Raw genomic sequence first — 23,666 nt, 5'->3', positions numbered from 1 at the left:
ATATATCAATATACCAGAGCCTGATCTTTACATTAAAATAAATCACATCACAGGAAACGAAATTTGAGATTAACATTACATGATATTCAAATTTGTATAATTTTAATTTCAGCTTCAACATTATTCATTTCCTAGATTAAATCTTAACATGGACTATTTAGATATGTTATGTCCTACACTTGGAAAACACTTCTTTCCCTGCAAAAAAAGGGGCCCACCAGTTTCAGTATGAATATGGCAAGCGGTTAAGTCGCTGAACACTGGTAGTTCGGTCTGAGGTTCGAATCCCGCGAACAGGCTGGTTGCACGGACGTTTTCATGGTTTTCCCCATGTGTAACGTGTATACAAGCCAGTTTCCCTTAGAAAGTCCTCCATGAAGGCATCCCTCTGCTTAGACAGATAGCCCTCGAGGCATTGCCATAAATCACATAAGCCAAATCAAACCCTGCAAAAAGGTTAGAAACAGAATATCCTTTTAACACAGTAAACCTTTTCTTTGTGATCACTTCTGAAACTGACTCCTTCTCCTCAATATACAAATTCTGGTACTGAATATCTTTTTGAAATGACAAACTCTACACAAAATTAAAATCATGTAGAACTGCTGGTGGTCATCTTACAGAGGGTTCACTGTATTTATTAAAGGTCAGAAATGTATTCAACTATTTCTAAAAATGCAAATTAATCAACACAATCTGGTATTAAGTACTTTGTTACTGTAAGCATAATTAATAACAACTTCCGAGTTTGAATGATGACAGTTTATTACATTAGCGAATGTCATTTGCTTGACAAATATGAAGAATTTCTTTTGAGGAGCTGTTTTGCTTGTATGGTTGGTTTGGTTTGTTTGATTATGGAAAGCATGCAAGGTCTATGTGGGAGGGATGTCTTTGCGGAGGATTTTCTAAGGGGAGAAAACTCTCATATTTATGTTACGCATGTGGAAAACCAGGTAAGTGCTCATGCAGCCAGCCTGTCCAACTGGAATCAAACTCAGATCGAACTATCAGCGTTCCAGTCACCACACACAGCGTTTCAATCACGCTGTGTGTGGAGGGTCATGAAGGTTAGGCTAGGTTAGGTTATTTAATTACGGCAAAGCCTCGAGAGCTATCTGCCTAAAGGGAGGGATGCCTTCGTGGAAGACTTTCTAAGGGAAACTGGCTTGTATACACGTTACACACGGGGAACACCACGTAAACACCAATGCGGCCAGCCCGTTCGCGGGATTCAAACCTTGGACCGAACTACATTGTTTAGCGACTTTACCGCTCGGCTGCTGGTGGGTTCGAGGGCCATAAAGGAGAATTATTACATGCACTGAAAACTGAATTCTAAACTAAATGTATAAAGAAAGCAATGGAAATTCCCTTATCAACACTAGTTCTTATTAAATTAAAATACTACATAAAATAAATTTATAAAGCTATTGAATGAAAATTTTCTGTTAACATATTTCAGACATGTGTAAGGAATAACAGATTATTTCTAATATTAAGTAATTTTCTTATAAAGGAATTAAAAAATAAAAACAAGCAAAAGCTTCTTTAGAGAAATTATTCTACTATTAAAAATCATATACTACTGGAATTAACATCCCACTTTATCCCAAATTAAATAAATGCATTTTTAAGTGATAAATCAAGTTGTGCAGAAATATTAAATATGAATACAATCATCTTTATTTAAAAAAATAAACTGAATATGAAGATGTGAAAAATTAAGAAAAAAAAAAAGCTTTGTAGATTATTTGCTAGAAATCTGACATTCTGAAAAATGAATACACGCATACACACACATTCACCATATTTATATGCAAACACACACATATTGAGAGATATAATTCACGTATGATTAATTATATATTGAAAATATATGTATGTGTGCATGCGTATGTATACACACTCACGCATATAGTGAGAAATTTTGTAAAGTTTGAGACATAAATTTATATTCCTTCTGGAACAGTAAGGAAATATTACTTTAAAGGAAAATTTTAAAAAATAGTATCACTAGAACGAATTTACATTGCAAAGTAAAAATGTTTTTCATTCAAACAACGCACTTCTTAACGACGAATAGCAGAATGTAAACAAACGTCAGAAATGTGACATCACTCATGTGGGCGGAGTTAATGGTGACCCTTATCTGGATTGTCATTGGCCAAACTCAAGCCGTTGTCCTAACAGTGTACATTTTGCTTATATGCATACGGGGCAGCCTTGGCGCGATTTTGAAAATTATCGCCAATACCAAAAATGATCCAAAGAACGTCTATATACTATACACTATATACTATGAGTGTATATACATAATATATACTATATATAACTATATATATTCTTTGAATGACCCGTTTACTACTCATCGTATATTTCCCGTTTTTACTGCTCATCGTAAAGTCGCCAAAAGTAGCCAAATCCCGTGTGCACCGGATACTAGGATTAAACCGTGATGGTAAGTTTTAGCTGGCAATCTTCTTTACAGAAAAACCACAATTGAATTTCTTGACATTACATTTTATTTACATAAAACATTCAAAAGGAAAAAATTAATATTTAAATACATTTTCTTGTACAGCCTCTCTTTTCTCTTACGGCTGTACGAAACAATTTATCCGTCCATCACACGGATTCGAAACCAAACTATCTACTCTTTACCCCCCCAAAAAAAAAATAATAAATAAAAAAAACAAGGTTTTAATTTCTCTCACTAATGGAGCCTCTGGCGCCATCTAGCAAGGGAAAGAAGACACTTTATATGAACATTTAACAACCGGGATCTTTAATTCAAAATTTGCAATTTTTGATGTCATTTTCAGCTTGCTTTGAGGAATCGGTTAATAAAGTTAAAATTATTCGAGGAAATAACTTTAAATGAAATGCAGGAAAAAAATGTGCATTATTTAATAAGTGATACATGGAAGTCATGTGTGTTCATATCAGATTTTTAACTATTAGTCCTGATTTGATAAAAATCATTATCGAAATTTTGGCTTCTGGAAACCTCAATTTTTTTTTGGGGAGGGGGGGGTTAGTACTGTAAATTTTTTTTTGGGGGGGGGCAAGAATTTTTTTTTTTTTTTTTTTTTGCGTAGGGGCCCTAAAGTTCCAGTTACGCGATTGAAGGCATCATCTCTGTTTTGCATACAACCATCAGTTTGTGCTGATCGTGTAAATGAAATTGGTGTAAATATGTTGAAGGTGATACATAAAGCTAATTTACCCTCTCCGGAGTTTCTAAAGGAAGAGACGAAACGTTGGCGATGGCATTTTAATGTCTATTCCTTATGTAAAGCTGCCAGACGCACCAATTTTGCTTTTAAAAGCTTCAAATAAAATCTTTTTACCAAATATTGATGTGCTTTTGCTTTGTACATAACATCTATACTGTCAATAACATCTTGCGAATGTGACCGTTCCGCAAGAGCTTTGAAAAAGTTAGACAATTATAATAGAGCTACTAAGAAAAGAGCTACTAAGAGCTACTAAGAGCTAAGAAATTCTTTGGCATTAATGCACATGCATTATACCAAAGAAATAGCAATTTACAAAATTATTGATATATTTGCCAGTTTAATAGCCACTGAAAATGTAATTCGGGAATATTTTAATTGCCGAACCAAAATGAAAGACCAAAAAAAAAAAAAAAGTTTGCCTTTAAAAAAAATATATATTTGCAGTTTAATTTCATGTCCAAAATAAATGATGTATTTACCCTTTTATGTATTCAATTCAATATCTTTATTAGATAATTATATACATTAGAAATATGGATTTTATATATTTATTTATCTTTATAATTGTATTATTAAACCAAAGAAAGATGAATTTCAAAATTCTGTTAATATTTTAATAATAATTTTCAATTAATTTAAAAACAAAAATATTGAATTACGCATTTAGTATGTTTGTAAGGTAATAATTATAAATATGATAATGAAATGCGATATATCCATAATTATGTTACATAATTTTATCATTAATAAAATTCATAATATAATTCTTACTTATATTAAGATAACTGTCATTAACATAATATATTTGTCACGTAATGATCATATATATACTTGAAGATGTTGTAATAGGTAGAACAGGATAGCCGTAGGAGTCTAAATGCCCCCCACCCACCCACGAAGCTGGCTACGCCCATGATCAATAATTCATCATTGGTGTTTATAAGCCTCTTCTAAATTTAATCTTTAACTTGAACGGTTTGCCCACCAGCGGCCGAGTGGTAAAAGCCGCTGAACACTGGTAGTTCGTCCCGGGGTTCGAGTTCGGGCGAACGGGCTGGCTGCATGGGCGTTTTCGTAGTTTTCTCCATGTGTAACGTGGATACGAGAAAGTTTCCCTTAAAAAGACCTCCACGGGGCATCCCTCCCTTTCCGTGTAGTGCCTAGCACGTAATAAGGGGAAAAAAAAAAAAAAAAAAAAAAAAAACTCACTAAACGATTTACTGTTTAGTACATAGAAAAACGAAATGGCGTTTCGACTAAGCAGAGCTTTCAATGCTTGACGAATGAGGATATCGTTTCGAATGTCCAAGAAACAAGAGAGGCAGAGAATGATACTGCATATGCAAGCGAAGAAAATACTGACAATTACATTAGCCCCGAGACAACAGTGATTTCTATTGAAACTCTGTTGTTTGATTTCGTTGACCAGAGCTCGAAAAATACGCTATGAAGTTCAATAAATATTTAAACGTTACCACCCTCCCCCCCGCAAAAAATTAAGATTACTCATTTTTTTAAAGAAATAAACACATCTTATATGCATGAAAATTGATAGTCTGGATATTCCGTATTTTTCAGTTATCCGTATCCTTAATCGAGAGTACACTGAAAATGCAATTTTTAATACAATGGTTGCATCCTGAAATCGTTCATGTATTGAATTTGTAAAGAATGAAAAAAATTGTTTAAAAATGCTTTAATATTAATACTACAGGTTTTACAGGTAGATACATATATGCATATTTGAGTATAAGAATTTCCATTTTAGGGTTTAAGATTAGACTGATCCATGCTGGTAAGAATTATGCTTTGCTTCTAGTACTTCTTCTCATCTTTAACGAATAAGAAGAATCATTGATATCGGAATAAGGACTTCTCTCTTCCAATGGTGGTGGTACATAATCTGGTGGACGACATCTTGGGTTAAAAGATTTTATGAAAGTCTGAAAACAAAAAATATTTTTATTAAATTTCATGCTATAATTGATGGCAGAAGATTAAATACAAGTAGGATGATAATCTAAAAATCTAATAATGACAATTAATATTAATAATTCAGAAGAAGTGTTTTCCTTTACTATCCAGCATCCTTTTTATTATTCAAATTAAACCCAACTGTGATTGGTCTCTTGCTTCCTAAATTGATACTTTTGCGTGCTAATGCTCATGCATGTCTTCTTAATCATAACCAAAACTTGAACCAGGCGAACCGAAACTTGAACCAAATTAATAGCAACAGAAAGTTGGGCCATAAAAGCCTGAGATAAATTCTCAAGGGTCGACACAGGATCGCAACGTTCATGCATATTAAAGGAGACTGCTGTAGACACAGGGTTCCACGCAAGTGGATCTGAATCTTTAATTAATGCGCTTTTTGGGGGAGTAACAACGAAGAGAGAAATTCACAAGCGCTATGAAGTGAACGTTAGAAGCCTAAAAGGTGATTTTTCTAAACGACTAATCTTGTTGGAACAGTCGAAGATTTGTGGACCTGTAGTCAGTACAGCTTGGACCACGGATAGGAGAACTAAGGCAGAAACATGTCCATACATCTAATGTAGGAAGAAGGGATTTGAAAATAGAAGTTCTTAATTGGAGCTGAAGTTGCAGATGCACTGTTAACCGGAAGAATTCAGAAATAAGAAAATGAGTTGACTGCTGTGGAATCACTACTTGGATGAAAAGGATGTATTTCCTCAGAAGATATTATTATACATAAACCACTTGCAAAATTTGAAAGAAAATTTTAATGTTCGCTGGCAAGACATTAGAAATTTGAATGTACCAGCATGGCTGATAGAATCGCTGAATAGCGCGATACATTTGTCTTGTTATTATGATGCAAGAAGAGTTGACTGCATTGAAAGAGGACGTTCAACCCCAAGTCTTATTCAAAACCCATGGGTTTAGTAAGTTTTTAGAATCTAAAGTTATCTAAGAGAAATGTCATAAAATAAAAATTGTCAATGAACCAACATTATCGATTTTCCACTCTTCTTACCTAGTGGAGGAAAGTTTCAGTCATTACTATGAAATTTACTCAGTCTTTACTATGGACAATTTACCATGGAGAATTAGAAAGAGGCTGGATATTTGAATGACGGGATTTAAGTTAAGGAATTTTATGCTAAATATTAAACAATTGCTTCAAAACATCAAGGGTAGTCATCACAATAATTAAAATCGAACTTTTGTGCGATTGTGATTTTTTGAAAAAAATTTTAGATTTATGCTTTATTATTTTGTGAAATATTACATGCTTTATTATTTTGTGAAATATTACATGCTTTATTATTTTGTGAAATATTACATGCTTTATTATTTTTATAATAATATGTTTATTATTTTTTGTAATATTATTTTTAATTTTATAAATATGATTTCAGAAACAAAATCACAAATTCTAATTGCACAGAAGTTCGATTTTAATTAATGTGATGACTGCAATTGATGTATATATGCCTTTTTTATATTACGTAAAACTGGTTAACTTCTTCAATCATCTTGTTCAAAAACATTCAACCTGTTTATTATTTTCCGTAGTAAATCAATGACTTCGTTGAAGCCTGCTTCTGCTGACTAAGAAGAGAGAAAAGTAAATAAGGCTTGTTCAGTAGCAATTTTCATTTGGAATATTTCTCTCGGATGACTCTTAAATTACAAAACTTAGTGTACCCACCTGTTTTGTGTTAGGTTTGTACTTGAACACTGTCCTTAAATGCAATCAACTCTTCTCACATCAAAATATCGAGATCAAATATCCCAGTTCTTTGAGCCATGCTAGCATATTTAAATTTTCAGTGACTTAGTAGCGAGTATTAAACTATCCTTCTTCATTTTGCTAGTGGCTTGTGTATAAAAACACATATTCTAAGGAAGTTCTGCATTTTTTTCTTTATTTTTAATTCCTTGTACGAAGTAAAAAGGAAGTATTGTAATCGCGAAAAGTTTCAGGCAGCATATTTCAACGAAAATATCCATTTTGATCGCTATCGAATGCATAATTAACGATGTTTTTCCGTGATATCTGTACGTAAGGACAGAACAAAAGACTCGTTTCCTCTAAAAAAATTATAAAACTGCTTTAAAATTAATTCTGAAGAGAATTTTTCGTGGCGTCTATACGAACGTATGTACGTACGTATCTCGCATAACTCAAAAACGAGTAGCCTCAGAACGTTGAAATTTTGTATATAGGACTGCTATAACATGTAGATGTGCACCTCGTATTTTGGTTACAATCGGCCGCACCAAGCGTATATAAATATATTTATATATATATCCACTCTGTTACCCGGCTCAGTGATCTCAGTTTCTTTACTCTTATATGATTGTAAATTGTACATTTTTTGCTTTAAAAAAGATTTAATTATGTGGTTTTTATCTTCCGGTTAAGGTTTTTATGCCTTTAGTAAATCTGTGTGCAATATTTTTAGAATTATCAACAATTTTAAAGTTGTTTAAGTGCCGCTAAGATTTTTTTTTTTTTTTTTTGACTGCGGCCATTGATTGTTTACATTTGAAACAGCAGACTAGTGGATTTGTTGCCAATCTAGAGAAACTTAGCTTCACAAATATAAATATTTTGAATTTTTGCCTTCTCGCGAAGTGAGAACTGAATTAATTTAATGAGAAATACTCAATCGTCTGTGAAAAACTGTTTCTTTTTTGTTTTGTTTGCTTAATTTCTTTTATATATCATTCTAGCTTTATTATAGTATTTGAATAGAACATGTGGCAACGATTAGATAATTCTGTTCTTTAAATGATATAAATTTTGTGCATTATGAGTTATAATATGAACGAAATATAATACTGTTAAGTGAATCTAGCGCCAGAGTGTCGCTAGGGTAAACAAATACTAGAGTGAATTTTAAAGAATGCGTTTATTCTATTGTGGTTTATGCGCTGTCGGCGAAGTAGATTTAATACAATCCAATAATTTTAAATGAAATGTAAGAAAAAATGCGTATAATTTAATATTCCGTACAAGCAAGCCATGTGGTGTACACATCAGATTTTTTTTATTGTGTTTTCTTGTGTCCTTATATTTTACGTTTTTATAGTGCCTTTCTTGCATAAATACATAAAAATATTATTCATTCAAAAAATATGTTAAATAACTTTTCTATTTTTTCCTAATATTTTTTTATATTATTTCTTTCTCACTGTTCGAAGTAGCTTTATATTAATAAACAATTAATTGGCAATTTTATTTATAATTTTTTGTAATCAATACAATCTTGATTATGCAGATCAGTTGCTGGTGCATAACGCAAATTGCACAGTTATTTTCGATTTTAAATAAAATACTATAAACGGAACGAAGGTAAAAAACACTATCATATTATAGTAAAAGAGCAATAAGGCGTGGAGAAAAAAGGTAACTTTAATTATCCAAATACCCAGATAGGATTAATTCGAATATGTAGATTCATATTACCGTATACGCTCATGTAATGTACGCACTTATTAAAATTACATCACTAAAATGCAAGTGCGGACATTACACGGGTCGTTCAAATGTGGCGTTTTTTCTCGCCAGTAATTTTGGGTGTAAATTTCATTTCAAACAGCCAAATTAAGTTCTAAGTGGAAGTAAATGGCATGAGTAATAAAAGTATCAAATTTAAAGTTGTCTAACAGCTACCTAAAATTTACAAACTCATTTTCTTCCATTTACGTATATAATATAAATTATCCCGTTTACGTTATCAACACTCGGCGCGTATTAGTTCGCACAGGAGCACAGTATAGACGCACAAATTAACCAACACTTGCAATTTTAACACTTATCTTTATACAAATTAAATAAACGTTGGTTCTTTTAATATCTTGCACACATTATTTAAAAAAAAAATGTGTTCTGACGTACTGTATGATAATCCATTCATCATTCGCCGCAACCAGCCTTCACTCGCTTTGATTTGCGATGTAGGAATGACTTCTCGTGCCGCAGCAAGCGTTGTTATTTGGAAGATTTCCCGTGTTACTGCGTATCCTTGAGCGCACATATCACGAACATACGCAAATACGTTTTTTCCGAAGTTCGGAAACTTACATTTCGAATCACGAAACGCACGTCTTGTTTTGTTTGTTGCCGCCTGTTGATCACGCTGTTTGCTCCAATTGCGCACACACTTTTTTTCGTTCACCTTATATACTTTTGCTGCTGCTCTTTTTCCATTTTCCTACGAATATTCTACGAGTTTCAGTTTAAAAGCTAACTACCACGAATTTCAAATGATACTATGAATAAAAAGAGAAAGCTTGAAATATGCGAATGCCTCACGGAAGAAGGAGAGGAAAGTAATTTCATTAGAAAACAGTATTTCCTGGAAGCCAGTGAGGTGAAAATCTGTTTGGACCATGGATGTAAGAAAGGACCAACTTCCTACCTCCATGGTTTGGACTGCCATCATTTATTATCATGTCTGCCGAGTGGATTGCTGGCGCCGATGTTATGACTGAAAGCTGCACCAAAATGCAAGGAAAGTCTCTGCTTTCCATCCTGGCACCAACCATAGACAAGGAAAATGTATATTCTTTCTTTAAAGATGTTTATTGACTAAAGAAAACGCGATGTTAAAAAAATATATTTTAAAGTAAGAAATTCTTTTGTTTTTGAGGTGCAGACATCGTGCGGGTCAATTGATTTTTACATAAAATGAGCGCGGACATTATACGGTATACGGTACTCAAAAGAAATGCGTTTTTGAAAGCTAAATTTTTTATTGATTATTTTAAAATCAACGAACAAAAAATACTTAACATTAGCTTTTTTTTTCATTAAATTTCCATTCCCCAGTTTGATTAGTAATTGAGTCTTACATTTAACGCTTTGAATTCAAATGTGAAACAATCCATTAAACAAAGACAATAAAGAAAGAAACACCGGTTAAAAATAAATAAGGCACTTAGAGTTACACAATAACAAATATGCACTGAAACATATTTATTACTTTATTGCGTTCATGAAAGAGGAAGCTTTTTCCTTTAAATGAAAATAGTTTCTTTCATGCATAAATTACTTACCCCTTCATCTGAAAAATACGAATCTTTTACGCATTTCAAGGTGGATACACAGGGACATGTTATGTCATAAACACCGTTCACGAAGTATTCCCTTTCCATACAAAATTGATCTGAAACAAAAAATAATTTACATACATTACTTCGAAATACAAAATTCTGTATATGAGAAAATATTTATATGTCTAGCTAATTAAACTAAGAGTGTTAAAACGTATTAAAAGAAGGTGAAATAATGATGAAGGTAAAGAAGGTGAAGGCAATGAGTCTAATTATGTATTGCCTAATTTTGAATTCTAGATTGAAGAGTTTCTTTATAATATATTTTGTTAATTACGGACGTTTATTTAAGCAAATCCTTTCAGTTGAAAGCTTGTTTTTTTATGTTGAAAATTTATTTTTGGAGTAGCTAATTCTTTAACCAAAATTAAAGACAGAAATCTGTCTATTTAAAATTGAGCTAAATGGCAACCTCTGTTTTTTATATCTGTGTACTCTTAAAGAGTACTTTTCCCATCAGTGACATCCCTTGAGAAACACTTCGATACCAGCTGTGAAAGTTCCTAAATGTGGTTGCTAATTTAAAGGGAAAATTATTTGGTAATTTTCAACGACAGGTAAACGATTTTGCTTTAACGAACGTAGTAAAGAACGAATAAAAACTCTTGGATATATGCATTATCATATAAGTATTATAAGTATTACAATGATTTAATTAGTGTATTTTAAATGACGTGATATTAGTATTACGAATGCAATGTAACATTGCAAGTTCATTCTAGACCTGATAAAGCTAAATTCATGGAGGTTAAAATAGGCTGTTCTAACCTTCATGGTTAAATTCAATAAATGCATCATACTTTGAGATGCGAAGTTTGTGTTACTAAACATATAGAAAATATGATGAAAATAAGCACAATTTTTAACACCTTGAAAGAATGTATTCTTTTATTTTCAGATCAAATTCTATTCGATACAAATGGAGATCCCCGTGACTTGGTTTTGCTAAAACAATAGTAAGCTACAGTAAAGCAATTTCAGTGGCAGTGCCATGTTTCACATTGCAAATATTTTAAAACGTAGCAACAATGAATTTTATTGAATAAAATGAGTGAAATTGATATGTGGTGAGTCGAATAGCGCTAAGAGACAAAGGAAAGATAAAGAAAAGGTACCTGAAGAAAGACAAATATTTGATGTTTTTTATGGATGACGATTTTTCATTGAAACTATAATATCTCTTCCTCATCACTTTCCATTTCTGCCGTTCATCGTTTTCGTAAGTGTACAGGAGAACTGAATCAAACTTTCGTCTCTTTTATAAGTTTAATATTGTATACTGTGTTTACCTGCTTTGGCCTTAGATTTAATGATTCTTATGTATATGTTGCTTAAGTGTTTGTCGGCGATAGTTTATTGGTTGCTTGCGTAACTGTAAATTGTTTTATTCCCCGTGCAGTGCAGCGCGTGACGAATGTTATGAGAAAGATAAGCCGGAAAAATTAAAAATACAAGAGCACGTGCCTTTAACATTTAATAAATAAATTTAAAATCTATATATAACAGAATTCGGAAATATGCAACCGGCAAAAACCGGCAACGATGAAAAAACAAATAAAATGAAATAAATATCTTTATTATATGTGGCTTAAGTGTCTGTTTCTCGTCGATAGTTTATTAGTTGCCTGCGTAACTGTTCTATCCAATGGGGTGAAGTTGCTACGGCACAGGGTTGCCGTTTCAATTGAGACTTAGACAATTTCCTGTAAAACTTGCCTTTCCTATGACTATCCATAAGTCTCAGGGCCAAACGCTTAAGTGCGTTGGCATTTTTTTACCTGAGCCTGCATTTGGACCGTGACCTTCGAGAAACGAGACCACGTTTGGACACGATCAACTTTATGTTGCCTGTTCAAGAGTTCGTGAAATTGAAAATAATGGATGGACGTAAAATTAAAAATAATGGATGGTCCTCTGCAAGGCGAGCTTAAAAGTAGTGGAAAGATCTACACAAGAAATGTTGTGTACAAAGAGATTTTTGACATGTGAATTAACATTTTATTATTTAAATCACCTTTATTTATTGAGCTAGCGGAGGCTTTTAAGAAATGTACCGCCAGTGGTTTCCTTCATTGCACTCTACTTTAAGAAATTAAGCAAGTAGACGGGGGAAACCCTGCGGGGCAGTAAGCAAAAAGGCGTCCTCGCCGCCTGCCCTGGGTAATTCAGTTTGAATTAGCGGACACTTTTCCACAAATCATTTTAATTACAATTTATAATATCTAGAACAGCGGTCATTTCGCATGACCGTCGGGCTTTTTAGTTTTAAATAATCTATCATCTGTAGACCAGAAATGGACTAACCCATTTTACATCACTTGCTATGGGAAAATAGTTTCGTTTTACGAATATTTCGGATTACGAGCCGCATTCAAAAAATGTATTAACTTTGTAAACCGAGTTTCCATTTTATTTCAGTTGTTATTATTCTTTATCACCAAAGCCTTTTCAATTTTATTTATGTTGCATTTATTTTAATAATTGTATGCTGATCGTTTATAAAGTTTACACATTACTTTTTATTTTAATACAGGTTTTAAATGTAATGAAGATTTTTTACACGCTTATGACAAAAAATGTTTTGTACTTACTCATAAGGCGACGTTTCACACAGTAAGACGTGTTGGTGAAAATCCGTTTGGCGCAGCACTCCCAGAATGGATCACAGTCTTCCTGGGAGGTGCATGTTTTGCTCGAACGACCCGTTGCTGCCTATAGAGGTACAGAAGGAATTTCTTTATTAACTAATTGCAGTATTGAAAAATGACCATTCAAGTTATCTTAAAAAAAATTTGGTTTGAAGTAAATGGTAGTCATTTTTTTAAAGAATATTAGAAAATAAAGATTGCTAGATATTTTTCTCATATTTTAGGCATGGAAGTTTGTTATTACACTTGTGGTGATGGCGATAAGGAGCGCGCCTTGCGCCCTCCGATAAGTGTGGCAACCCTAGAGGAGACGTTTCTTACGAGTAGCGAGCAGAGCGAAACAGGCAGGCTGTCGGGCAGTGTGCGCGAAGTTCCTAAATAAAGCTTAATTTTTATTGTGCACTATGTCTTGTTAATATTATATTAATGCAGTAAGAACATAATCTGTGATATGGAATTCGAGGATTGGTGGTAAAAACATAACAGGAAATTTCCATAATGGTAACCTGGACTGTGTTAAATCGTATGAACAGTTCTCAAGCACTTTCGGTTTTGACTACAAGCCATCACTCAAGATCTCCAAACCAGAAGTAATGGATTACATCGGTTTTCATCCTCCGAATCACAGATGAGTACTAATTATAGATCATTTTATAATTCTGTTTTCTACTTATCATTTAATTTAATTTTCTTTAGTTAAATTTTTGCTTTTATTTTGGCTTAAAAACCTTGCACAGTGTCTGATGTTCATGCCGTCCAAATTCCGGTTTATAACCGATCAGACCCATCTTTATGGTTTATTATGTGTGAAAGTACTTTTGCTCTCGCCACCCCCAAACCTATCACAGAATCCATTACTAAATATAATTATGTAGTTTCTCATCTTCCTCCAGATATCGCATCACTAGTACGGGATTTACTTATGAAACCAGACCCTATTGATCCATATGCAAAGCTTAAAACTGAGTTAATAAATCGTTCAGGAGAATCTTCTCAGCAAGAAATTCGCCAATTATTATCTGGAGAAGAATTAGGTTCTCGAAAACCTTCCGATTTGCTTAGAAATATGAAACGTCGAGCAGAATCTTTAAATGTTCCTGATAACTTAATGTTAGAATTATTCCTTCAACGTTTGCCTTCGACTGTTCAGTCTATTTTGGCAGCGGTTTCCAATTTAACTGTAGATAAAGCTGCAGAAATTGCCGACAGAATTTTAGAAGTAAATCCAACACCAGGGACTTGTGCCGTTTCTCGCACAGTCGATCAGTCTCTTGAGGATAAATTATTTAAACAAATAGAAAAATTAAACAAACGTATTGATCGCATTTCTCTTTCTCGTGGTCGCTCGCCAAATCGCGGAGATCGCAATAAGGAAAGAAGCAATTCCAAAAGGAGAGATTATTCTGTTTGCTGGTATCATAGACGTTTTGGGAAAAAGTGTAGAGATGACAAATGTACAAAACCTTGTTCATGGCAGGGAAACGAAACCAGCAAAGAATAGAGGCGACTTATTCTTTGCCTCAAGTTTCACGTCGCCTGTTCGTTCGTGACCGTAGAACAAACCTTTCATTCTTGGTCGATACCGGCTCTGACGTGTCCTTACTTCCAGCAAATAATTCTCAAAAACGGAATTCGTCCCAACAAACACTTTTCGCTGCTAATTCTTCTACTATTCATGTTTATGGTCAAAAAACACTTTCTTTGGATTTCAAATTAAGACGACAGTTTACATGGACTTTTCTTATAGCAAATGTTAGTACACCCATTCTTGGAGCAGATTTTCTCCATTTCTTTGAATTGGTGCCTGATCTCAGAAACAAATGTCTCAAAGATTTAAAAACGCATTTTAAAACCGTCGGTTGCGTGAAAAATGCAAGCATTTATTCAGTAAAAACTGTATTTAGTGATACACCATATCACAAAATTTTAAAAGAATTTCCTTCAGTTACTAGATTACCAGATCCTAACCAACCTGTTAAACATAACACCGTTCATTATATCATAACTAAAGGTCCACCTGTGGTTGCAAAACCTCGTCGGTTAGCTCCAGATCGCTTAAAAATAGCAAAACAAGAATTTCAAACTATGATGCAATTGGGGCATTTGAGACCTTCGAGCAGCAATTATGCATCCCCACTTCACATGGTTCCAAAAAAGAGAAGTCTGGAATGGAGACCTGTAGGAGATTATCGAGCATTGAACGCTCAAACAATAAAAGACAAATACCCTATTCCATGCTTAGCCGATTTTACTGCTGCATTGCACGGTACTAAAATTTTTAGTCATGTCGACCTGATTAAGGCATACCATCAAATACCAATTAACCCAGCCGACATCCACAAAACCGCCATATGCACACCATTCGGTTTATTCGAAAGTATCCGTATGCAATTCGGCTTATGCAATGCATCTGCGACTTTTCAACGTTTTATAGATGAAGTCACGCGGGATTTAGAAGGCGTTTACGCTTTTGTCGATGACTTGCTCATAGCCTCTAAAGATTCTGAGGAACATTGCAGGCATTTGAAAGCTTTATTTTCCAAACTTCAGGAATATGGACTTTGCATAAATGTTTCAAAATGCACCTTTGGTCAAACATCTATTGATTTCTTAGGTTTTCACCTTAGTGAAAACGGAATTGAACCTCTTCCTGACAAAGTCAAATGTATTTTAGATTTTCCTCAACCTACCACTCTCACTCAGCTTCGCCGATTTTTAGGCATGTTTAACTTTTATAGATGTTTCATACCTAAAGCAGCACATATTCTTTCTCCTTTAATAAAATTGTTAGAAGGCTATATTAATAAAAAGAAATCTCGTTCTCGTGTTCAGGATTCATCCCCACAATTAAATTGGAACGAGAATGCTGAACAAGCCTTTATTGCTGCCAAAAATGCCATTGCTCAGGCTACCCTTTTGAGACACCCTATTCCCGGAGCCCAGCTAAGCATCTGGGTAGATGCCTCAGACGTCGCAATCGGCGGCACACTTATGCAGTTGTCTCAACAAACATGGGAACCTATAGCATTTTTCTCTATGAAACTCAGTAAAAGTCAACAGAAATGGTCCGCGTACGATAGGGAATTATTTTCTATTTATTCTGCAATTAAGAAATTCCGACACATGTTAGAGGGCAGAAATTTTATAATTTATACGGATCAAAAACCGTTAATATACGCTTTTAAACAGAACCCTCATAAATGTTCACCTCGACAATTGCGCCATTTAGATTTTATTTCTCAGTACTCTACTGATATTAGGCATGTGCAAGGTTCAAAAAACGTCGTTGCTGACGCTCTTTCAAGAATCGAAATTGATTCCATAACAAAATCTCCATTTTTGGATTTTAAAAAATTTTCGGAAGCTCAACGGCATGATCCGGAGGTACAAGACCTTCTCAAAAACAACACATCATCTTTGAAACTGGAATTTAAACCGTGCCAATATTCTGATGGTAATATTCTTTGTGACATACCAACAGACATTCCTCGTCCATTTGTTCCGAATTCCTTTCGCAGACTCATCTTTAATCATCTGCATAATCTGTCACATCCAGGAATTGCAGCTACTACGAAGCTTATTTGTTCTCGTTATGTATGGCCCGATATGAAACGTCATATCAAAAATTGGGTGAAATCCTGTGAATCTTGCCAAAAATCGAAAATTACTAGGCATACTAAAGCACCACTGGGCACATTCTCTCTTCCTGATGCACGTTTTTCAGAAATCCATATGGATATCGTCGGACCGTTACCTCCATCAGAAGGCAACGTGTACCTTTTGACTCTAATAGATAGATTCTCCAGATGGCCTGAAGCCATTCCCATCCCGGATATGAAAACGGAAACCATTTGCAGAGCCATCTTCAACTGTTGGATATCTCGTTTTGGCTGCCCATCGATCATAACAACAGACCAAGGTTCTCAAATGAGATCCGCACTTTTTGCAGAATTTTGGGTACGAACAGAATCACAACAACAGCCTATCATCCAATGTCCAATGGCATTGTTGAACGATTTCATCGACATTTAAAATCTTCTCTCAAGGCTCACGAGACCAATAACTGGACTGAAACACTACCAGTTGTTATGCTTGGTATTCGGACAGCCGTAAAGGAAGATCTACAGTCATCTTGTGCTGAACTGGTGTACGGCACAACTCTCAAGCTGCCTAGTGATATGATAACGTCATCTAAGATATCTCCGTATGACACACAATTTATCACGAATCTTCGGCATAGAATGCAACAGTTGAATCCAATAGCAACATCTGCACATTGCCAAGAAAAATGTTACGTAAGTGCTACCTTAAAGTCGTGTACGTATGTATACTTACGTGTCGATCGAGTAAAGCCACCTCTGTGCCAACCATACACAGGTCCGCATAAAGTCCTTTCTAGAACGGACAAAACTTTCACAATAGATGTTAACGGTCTGAAATCTACTGTGTCTATAGACCGTGTGAAACCAGCCTATTTGCTTTCGGACTCTAATTTGCCTGAACTAAAAACAAATAAAGACTTAAAGACAGTTCAGCAGAATAAATCTGCAAACGAACTCTCTAAGACACAAACTGTCACCAGATCGGGAAGATATGTTCACTTCCCTAAGAAACTTGCTTCTTACATAACAATTTAAAACATTTTTTTAAAATTCATATCTTAACATATTTCTTGTTATTTCATGTTTATTATATGTGTCAATACCTTGTTATATATTGAATTTCATTTTGATCTTTTCTAATTTTATATTCTAATTTTGTAATCATGTAAAAATACCCGACAGTTCGGATACTCTGAGATAATTTCATAACCTATGTCGTTCCTTTGAATAGCCATTAAAGGAACTGGGGGGAAACTCTGTGGTGATGGCGATAAGGAGCGCGCCTTGCGCCCTCCGATAAGTGTGGCAACCCTAGAGGAGAAGTTTCTTACGAGTAGCGAGCAGAGCGAAACAGGCAGGCTGTCGGGCAGTGTGCGCGAAGTTCCTAAATAAAGCTTAATTTTTATTGTGCGCTATGTCTTGTTAATATTATATTAATGCAGTAAGAACATAATCTGTGATATGGAATTCGAGGATTGGTGGTAAAAACATAACAGGAAATTTCCATACACTAAATGTATATAATGCTTCATGTAAAAGTAATATATCTATTAGAATGCAGTGATCCAACAATATAAAGCATAAGACTGTGTTAGCATTTAATAGCATTATGAACTGCATGTATTTTTCTGAAAGTGAAGTATTCCGCAATCGAAATATCAAATATTTGGAGCTCTTTCGAGAAGAATGAACTTCAAAAATAAATTTATGCTAGTTAGTCAAACAATTATAGATAATAAAAGCAGTAATTAGTATATAATAGTACAAAATTCAACACATTCTGCGCTCCTCATCCCCAAAAAAGGGGTCATGCAAGAGATTATAATTAAATCAAAAATAAATCATGAAAGAGGGTCAACTTTACAACAGGAAGTACTCGAATAAAAATTAAAACAAAAAGTCAGAATTAAACAAAAACTATTCAATAAAATTAAGTAAACTATACTCTGTATAGTTGTTTTTACTACTTTTATGATTTTTATACTTAATTTTTTGTCTTCCTTTTAAATTTATGCAATTGATGTTTTACAATGCTGGATACGCTTATTTGATCTATTTTTTTCACAGTGCTTTATTGCAGTTTTTGTTAGTTCCTTACTCCAGGTTGAATATGTATTGTATTTAAATAATTATTTATTTAATTCATCAATATTACCACCAGTTATGCAGCTTACAGCTCATAATTGGATATTGGATTAAAACTTATTCATTTGTTTTTTTTTTTTTTATATATTTACCATATATGCAAATACTTATGTTACATATATGCAACAGATGAAAAAAAATCTGCCATGCATGTATGATTTATGAAGTTGTATATAAAATAATACCAAAAATCTTTATTACTCTGCGTTTACGTATCTTTGAAAGATTAGGCTTTTGAAAGAGGATTATATTCTTTCTTTTTTTCTCGCCAATAAACAGTCGATAAAATTTGCATAAGCATATCGGCCGAAAAGCTCCTCTGATATAATTATCTGTAACAGATCAAAGAAAGTCTAGGAGTTCTGCTAGAAGTTCTTTGACGCAATGCTTGGATTGCATATATTTATAAAAGAGTGTTTGCCGAATGCATATATACATTAACTGTCAAATGTAGGGTAAACGGTTGAACAAAACTGTGACAAATTTCTAAAAATTAATTGTCGGAAGGGTGGTTGAGCAGATGCAACACACTTAAATAAATAAGTACAAGAATGCATAAAATAAATAAGTAAAACAATAATAATAATAATTGTCATAAATAAATTAAATAAAAAAATAATAAAAAAATTGAAGGGGAAAAAGTCTGAAAGTTTTCAGATTTTATATTACACCCAAAGGGGCTTTTTTTAACCTTTTGTGTGTTACCTTTATTTATTAAATATCATGTTATTCGCACTTAAACCATAAAATTCAATTCAACAGCAATATCGCAAAATAATTTAAAAAGTTTTAAAAGAGCATATGTTGAGAATTTCCGATACACAGTCTTGCGCGCTAGAGATAAATATTTTTTTTCTTTTGGTCCGTACAGTGTTACCATTGCTCATTTGGAAACTGTTGAGTTTGTTAATCGAAAACTCGTAAACGCATTACAAAATATGAAATAGATAATAAAATTCCAAATTGTGGCTTCCAGATGCCCATATTCTTATGGAGACGTAGGTTATTCAAAATTTGATGGCTCTAGTTACCGTTGTGTTTTCATAGTGCGAGAAACATACATTTATTTATGCAGATTCTTCGTTATTTAATTTATTTAAATATAATACAGCGCGATAATATTTGGTGACAACAATTTGAAAAGGGATTCAGACTTTTAAAGTTTTCGACCCAAAATTCCAGGACGAAATTAGTAGCTCTTCCCGGCTAACGCTCTTTGGGCTAAAAATAAGTAAATAAGTTACATAAAATAAAGCAATATGCACCTAAAGTAGTGCAGTTGCATGGAGACCAGTGTTAAATTTGTAGTAATTAAACAAGATGTAATTATAGAAAACAGAGGAACTAGGCAGTATAGTGGTTGCATCATAAACATGGCAGATGGTGGATTATATTTTGTAAGATAACTTGTGATAATGACTAACACGCTAAAATATTGATCTTTAAAGCTACTGCATTAGAATTATCTACGCCATTTAACGCTAGCTGCCATGGAGACGCCGCTAAATTCCTATGTATTTTTTCTACTTAGTATAATAGAAGTTCTTTCGAGAGGGTGGTGTTAGAAGAAGAAGAAGACCACGACTGTTTAGGACGGTGCTAGAAGAGACATTGGAATTCCCATCATCTGGCACTTTAAAAAAATGGGGGGGGGGTTGAGGAGAAATTGAGCAAAGTTTGTTTTGTCACTATTAATATTCAAAGAACTTTTACTAATGTCGAGTTCATTATCATATTCCTCTCATGAATATTCATGATGTTTTTTCAATGGCTGTACACCTGATATCTAATCAACAACAATAAAATATTCAAAAGTAATGCGCATATATGTTTTTAGTCTTCCTAAATGTAGAAATTTTTCTTTAATAAACAGCTTATAGAATTATGAGCTCGAAGATATAATAATATGAGATAATAAGCTCGAATATAATAATATGAGCTCGAAGATATAATAATATAATATGAGATAAGAGGTTTTAATTAAATCTGGATTTTGATGATATTCAAGTATTTAGAAGTAAATTTTTTTAACTTTACTAACTTACTCAGAACTGCGTACAGCAGCAAGAAAATTTCAAATTTGATATCAGAATGACCATTGAATTAATATTTAATATGATAAGATATATAAAATTCAGCTCGATGGAATTCTGTTTCAAGTTTTGTTTAGAAATTTTAATATGTGCACATTTACTTGTATTTATTTAGTTATTTCGAAGCAGAGTATTACGGCTATGCTTTGTGATAGCTGAATAAATTCTCTAATATACGAGGTAAATTATATTTAACTACATCAGGCAAATCTCGAAATTTTGTTTTCTAAATATTTTTAGCGTCTTTTACATTAAGATTTAATTTATCATATATTAATTTTGCGTTTTCATTGATTCTTCATCGCAGGCCATAGCCTCAACGCGTTTGTGTTACAAAGATAAAAACTTTTGAAATATCTGCTGGTTTTAGACCACTAAGAATAAAAATTTATCTGAGTTTTCTGATTGTTTAGAGCTAATAACAATATTACAAAACTGCGAACAATTACAATATAACCAAACGCTGATAAAACTGCTACTGCTATTCAATAACGCAACGATTGGTGCAAATAGAATGTATAAAGAATAATTTCTTACCATGCCTACTACAACGAAGACTAAAAAGAAAATTCCGAGCACAATTTGGTTAGCCATATCTCGCTACTCTGTAAATAATGGTTCTATTAGCTTTAGAATTTTTTACCTTATATACACGAGTCTAGTAGCTACAAATCAAAATGAATTTCGTGAATTTTCTAGAATAGATTGCAAAAGAACGTGAAACAAAAAGTGTATGTTGTGTTTAGGTAGCGCCTCATTTTAGAAACGCAGATTTTATAATTTACGTCCCGAATTGCTGTAACTTGTCTTACAATAGAATAAAATTCGCAGCAATAATATTGCGCCATTACTGACGTCATATTTGGAATTATATCCATATCTCTGCATACATAATTCAGAATAAAAAGAATAACAAATATTTCTTTAGAATCAACAATCACTAAGAATTTTATGTAAATATTTCTTCTAGATGAAACTTAGGACAATAAAATGACAATACCAGTCTTTGTCTCCTTTGATAAGTAAGATGTAGGAAACGATGTTCATAATAACAGTTTTTTTTTTGTGCCATCTGCAAGATTTTATAATCAATGACTCTTTCTATTTTCTGAATATATTAGATGGAAACGTGTCAACGAAGGAAGCAGAATCTTTGTAAATTTATTATTTTATGATAATTTGACGTGACACTGCAGACAATATATTGAATTAGAAATATTTACTCAAAAGGAAGTATGAAAATCAGATGTGATCAGAAATTTAAGCATTAACACTGCTTCAGATATGCGTAACCTATTTTTCAAATAATTAAGGTCTCATAAGTATATCAGTGTTTGATAGAATTAGAAGTTAAAATGGTTTTCCATAAGCAAAAGTATTATTGCTTTCTTTCCGACAAAGTGAACCTTGGTGGACAAGGTAATCAAACATAAGTAATTGCGTTTAATAATCCATGACAACTCTTCCATAAGACGAAAATGGGCTAACGAAGGGAGAAGAATCTTTGTAAATTTATGACAAGTTTTATGATAATTTGATGTGATACACAGACAATATATTGAATAAGAACTATTTACTCAATAGGAAGTTCGAAAATCACATGTAATTAAAAATAATAATTAAGATTGCTCCAAATATGCGTAACCTATTTGTCTAATGAATATTTTCAGCTAAAAGTCCACTATCTGTCTTTTCGACTCAACTTCCAGTAGTTGAAAGAGGACAGCACCGACTTTTTTCTGGGCTGCCACCCAGTCAGGTTCAACGACTGGCGCGACTGCAGCGGAGAGCTACTGATACTCTTCTCTAACTTTCAATATTAAACACAACTGCAGCGGACAGCTACTGATACTCTTCTTTAACTTTCAATACTAAACACAACTGCAGCGGCCAGCTACTGATACTCTTCTTTAACTTTCATTACTAAACACAACTGCAGCGGACAGCTACTGATACTCTTCTTTAACTTTCAATACTAAATACATGTTTCGATCGAGTTAATATGTGGGAAATTTCGGCTTCGTTTTAAGTGGAAACTTTCTGATTTCTTCTATTCTCCTTGTGTCACTGCTCTAACAGAAGTATGGTTGAAAACATTCCTTGAAACTTTGCTTAAAACTAGGGTTTGGCACCATTGGAGGGGTTAGACTTCTTTTCTTGGAAAAAAATCCTTGTAAGTTATAATTTTTTCGTTGTATGAAGGGAGTTCAAGGAAGGATTTGAATGGATAGAGATTAATTTATAACTAATTCGAGCCAAAGGTGGATTTGGAGGCGGTCTTCATTTCTAAGAAGCCAAAATTTTAAAAATTGCTTCACGTGAAGCCAGAGATAGGATTTTCCCCCTTATTCAAATTCGAAAGAAAAAAAAGTGACTCTCCCCCGGCTTACGAGTTGCGGGAACTTCGTCGAGTTGTGGACCGTGTTCTTTTTTCTGGAACAAAGAGCGATAAGTCGGCTTTTGAACAGGGGATGGAATCTCGCTAAAAAAAAAAAAAAAAAAAATTAAGAATTTCAATTTTGTCTTTTAGTGTATTGTATTGAGAAGCTTGTATTCTATTGAGGAAAAGATATGTTTTTCCTCGATCAACTTAGCTTCGAGGCGGTTGTTTAAGACCTGGACGCATCTTTGGTCTTCGGTATCTTCTTGCTTTCACCTTTTTCGACAGCTGTGAATGAGCTGGATTTGCTTTATTTCGTATCAGTCTTCTTCAAGCCGGCGAAACTGAAATTGAGGACCCTGAACTTCGTGCAGTGGATAGTGGCAATATGCAAACCGCATTCTTCCGTTCAGAATTGTCTTTGCATTATATTCTTATACAATTTTTTTTATTATCAATGATGG

At 33.5% G+C, this 23,666-nt stretch overlaps 1 protein-coding gene across 1 annotated transcript; it reads right to left on the bottom strand.

Moving 5' to 3' along the window:
- Positions 1–4,923: 4,923 nt before the first annotated feature.
- Positions 4,924–21,518, bottom strand: LOC118181610 (toxin CSTX-20-like). Its single transcript, XM_035350772.2, has 4 exons — positions 21,360–21,518; positions 12,926–13,046; positions 10,278–10,387; positions 4,924–5,185 (listed from the first exon to the last, which is right to left on the bottom strand). Exons 1-4 carry the CDS (start codon positions 21,414–21,416, stop codon positions 5,045–5,047), a joined length of 429 nt encoding a protein of 142 aa, XP_035206663.1. The 5' UTR covers positions 21,417–21,518; the 3' UTR covers positions 4,924–5,044.
- Between the last annotated feature and the right edge of the window lie 2,148 nt (positions 21,519–23,666).

Source organism: Stegodyphus dumicola, chromosome 1 (assembly GCF_044657685.1).
Source record: "Stegodyphus dumicola isolate Sdum_Otavi_A_Nest chromosome 1, ASM4465768v1".
Taxonomy (NCBI): domain Eukaryota; kingdom Metazoa; phylum Arthropoda; class Arachnida; order Araneae; family Eresidae; genus Stegodyphus; species Stegodyphus dumicola.
The sequence above is the reverse complement of the archived record's forward strand: the minus strand, read 5'-3'. Positions and strand labels throughout refer to the sequence as shown.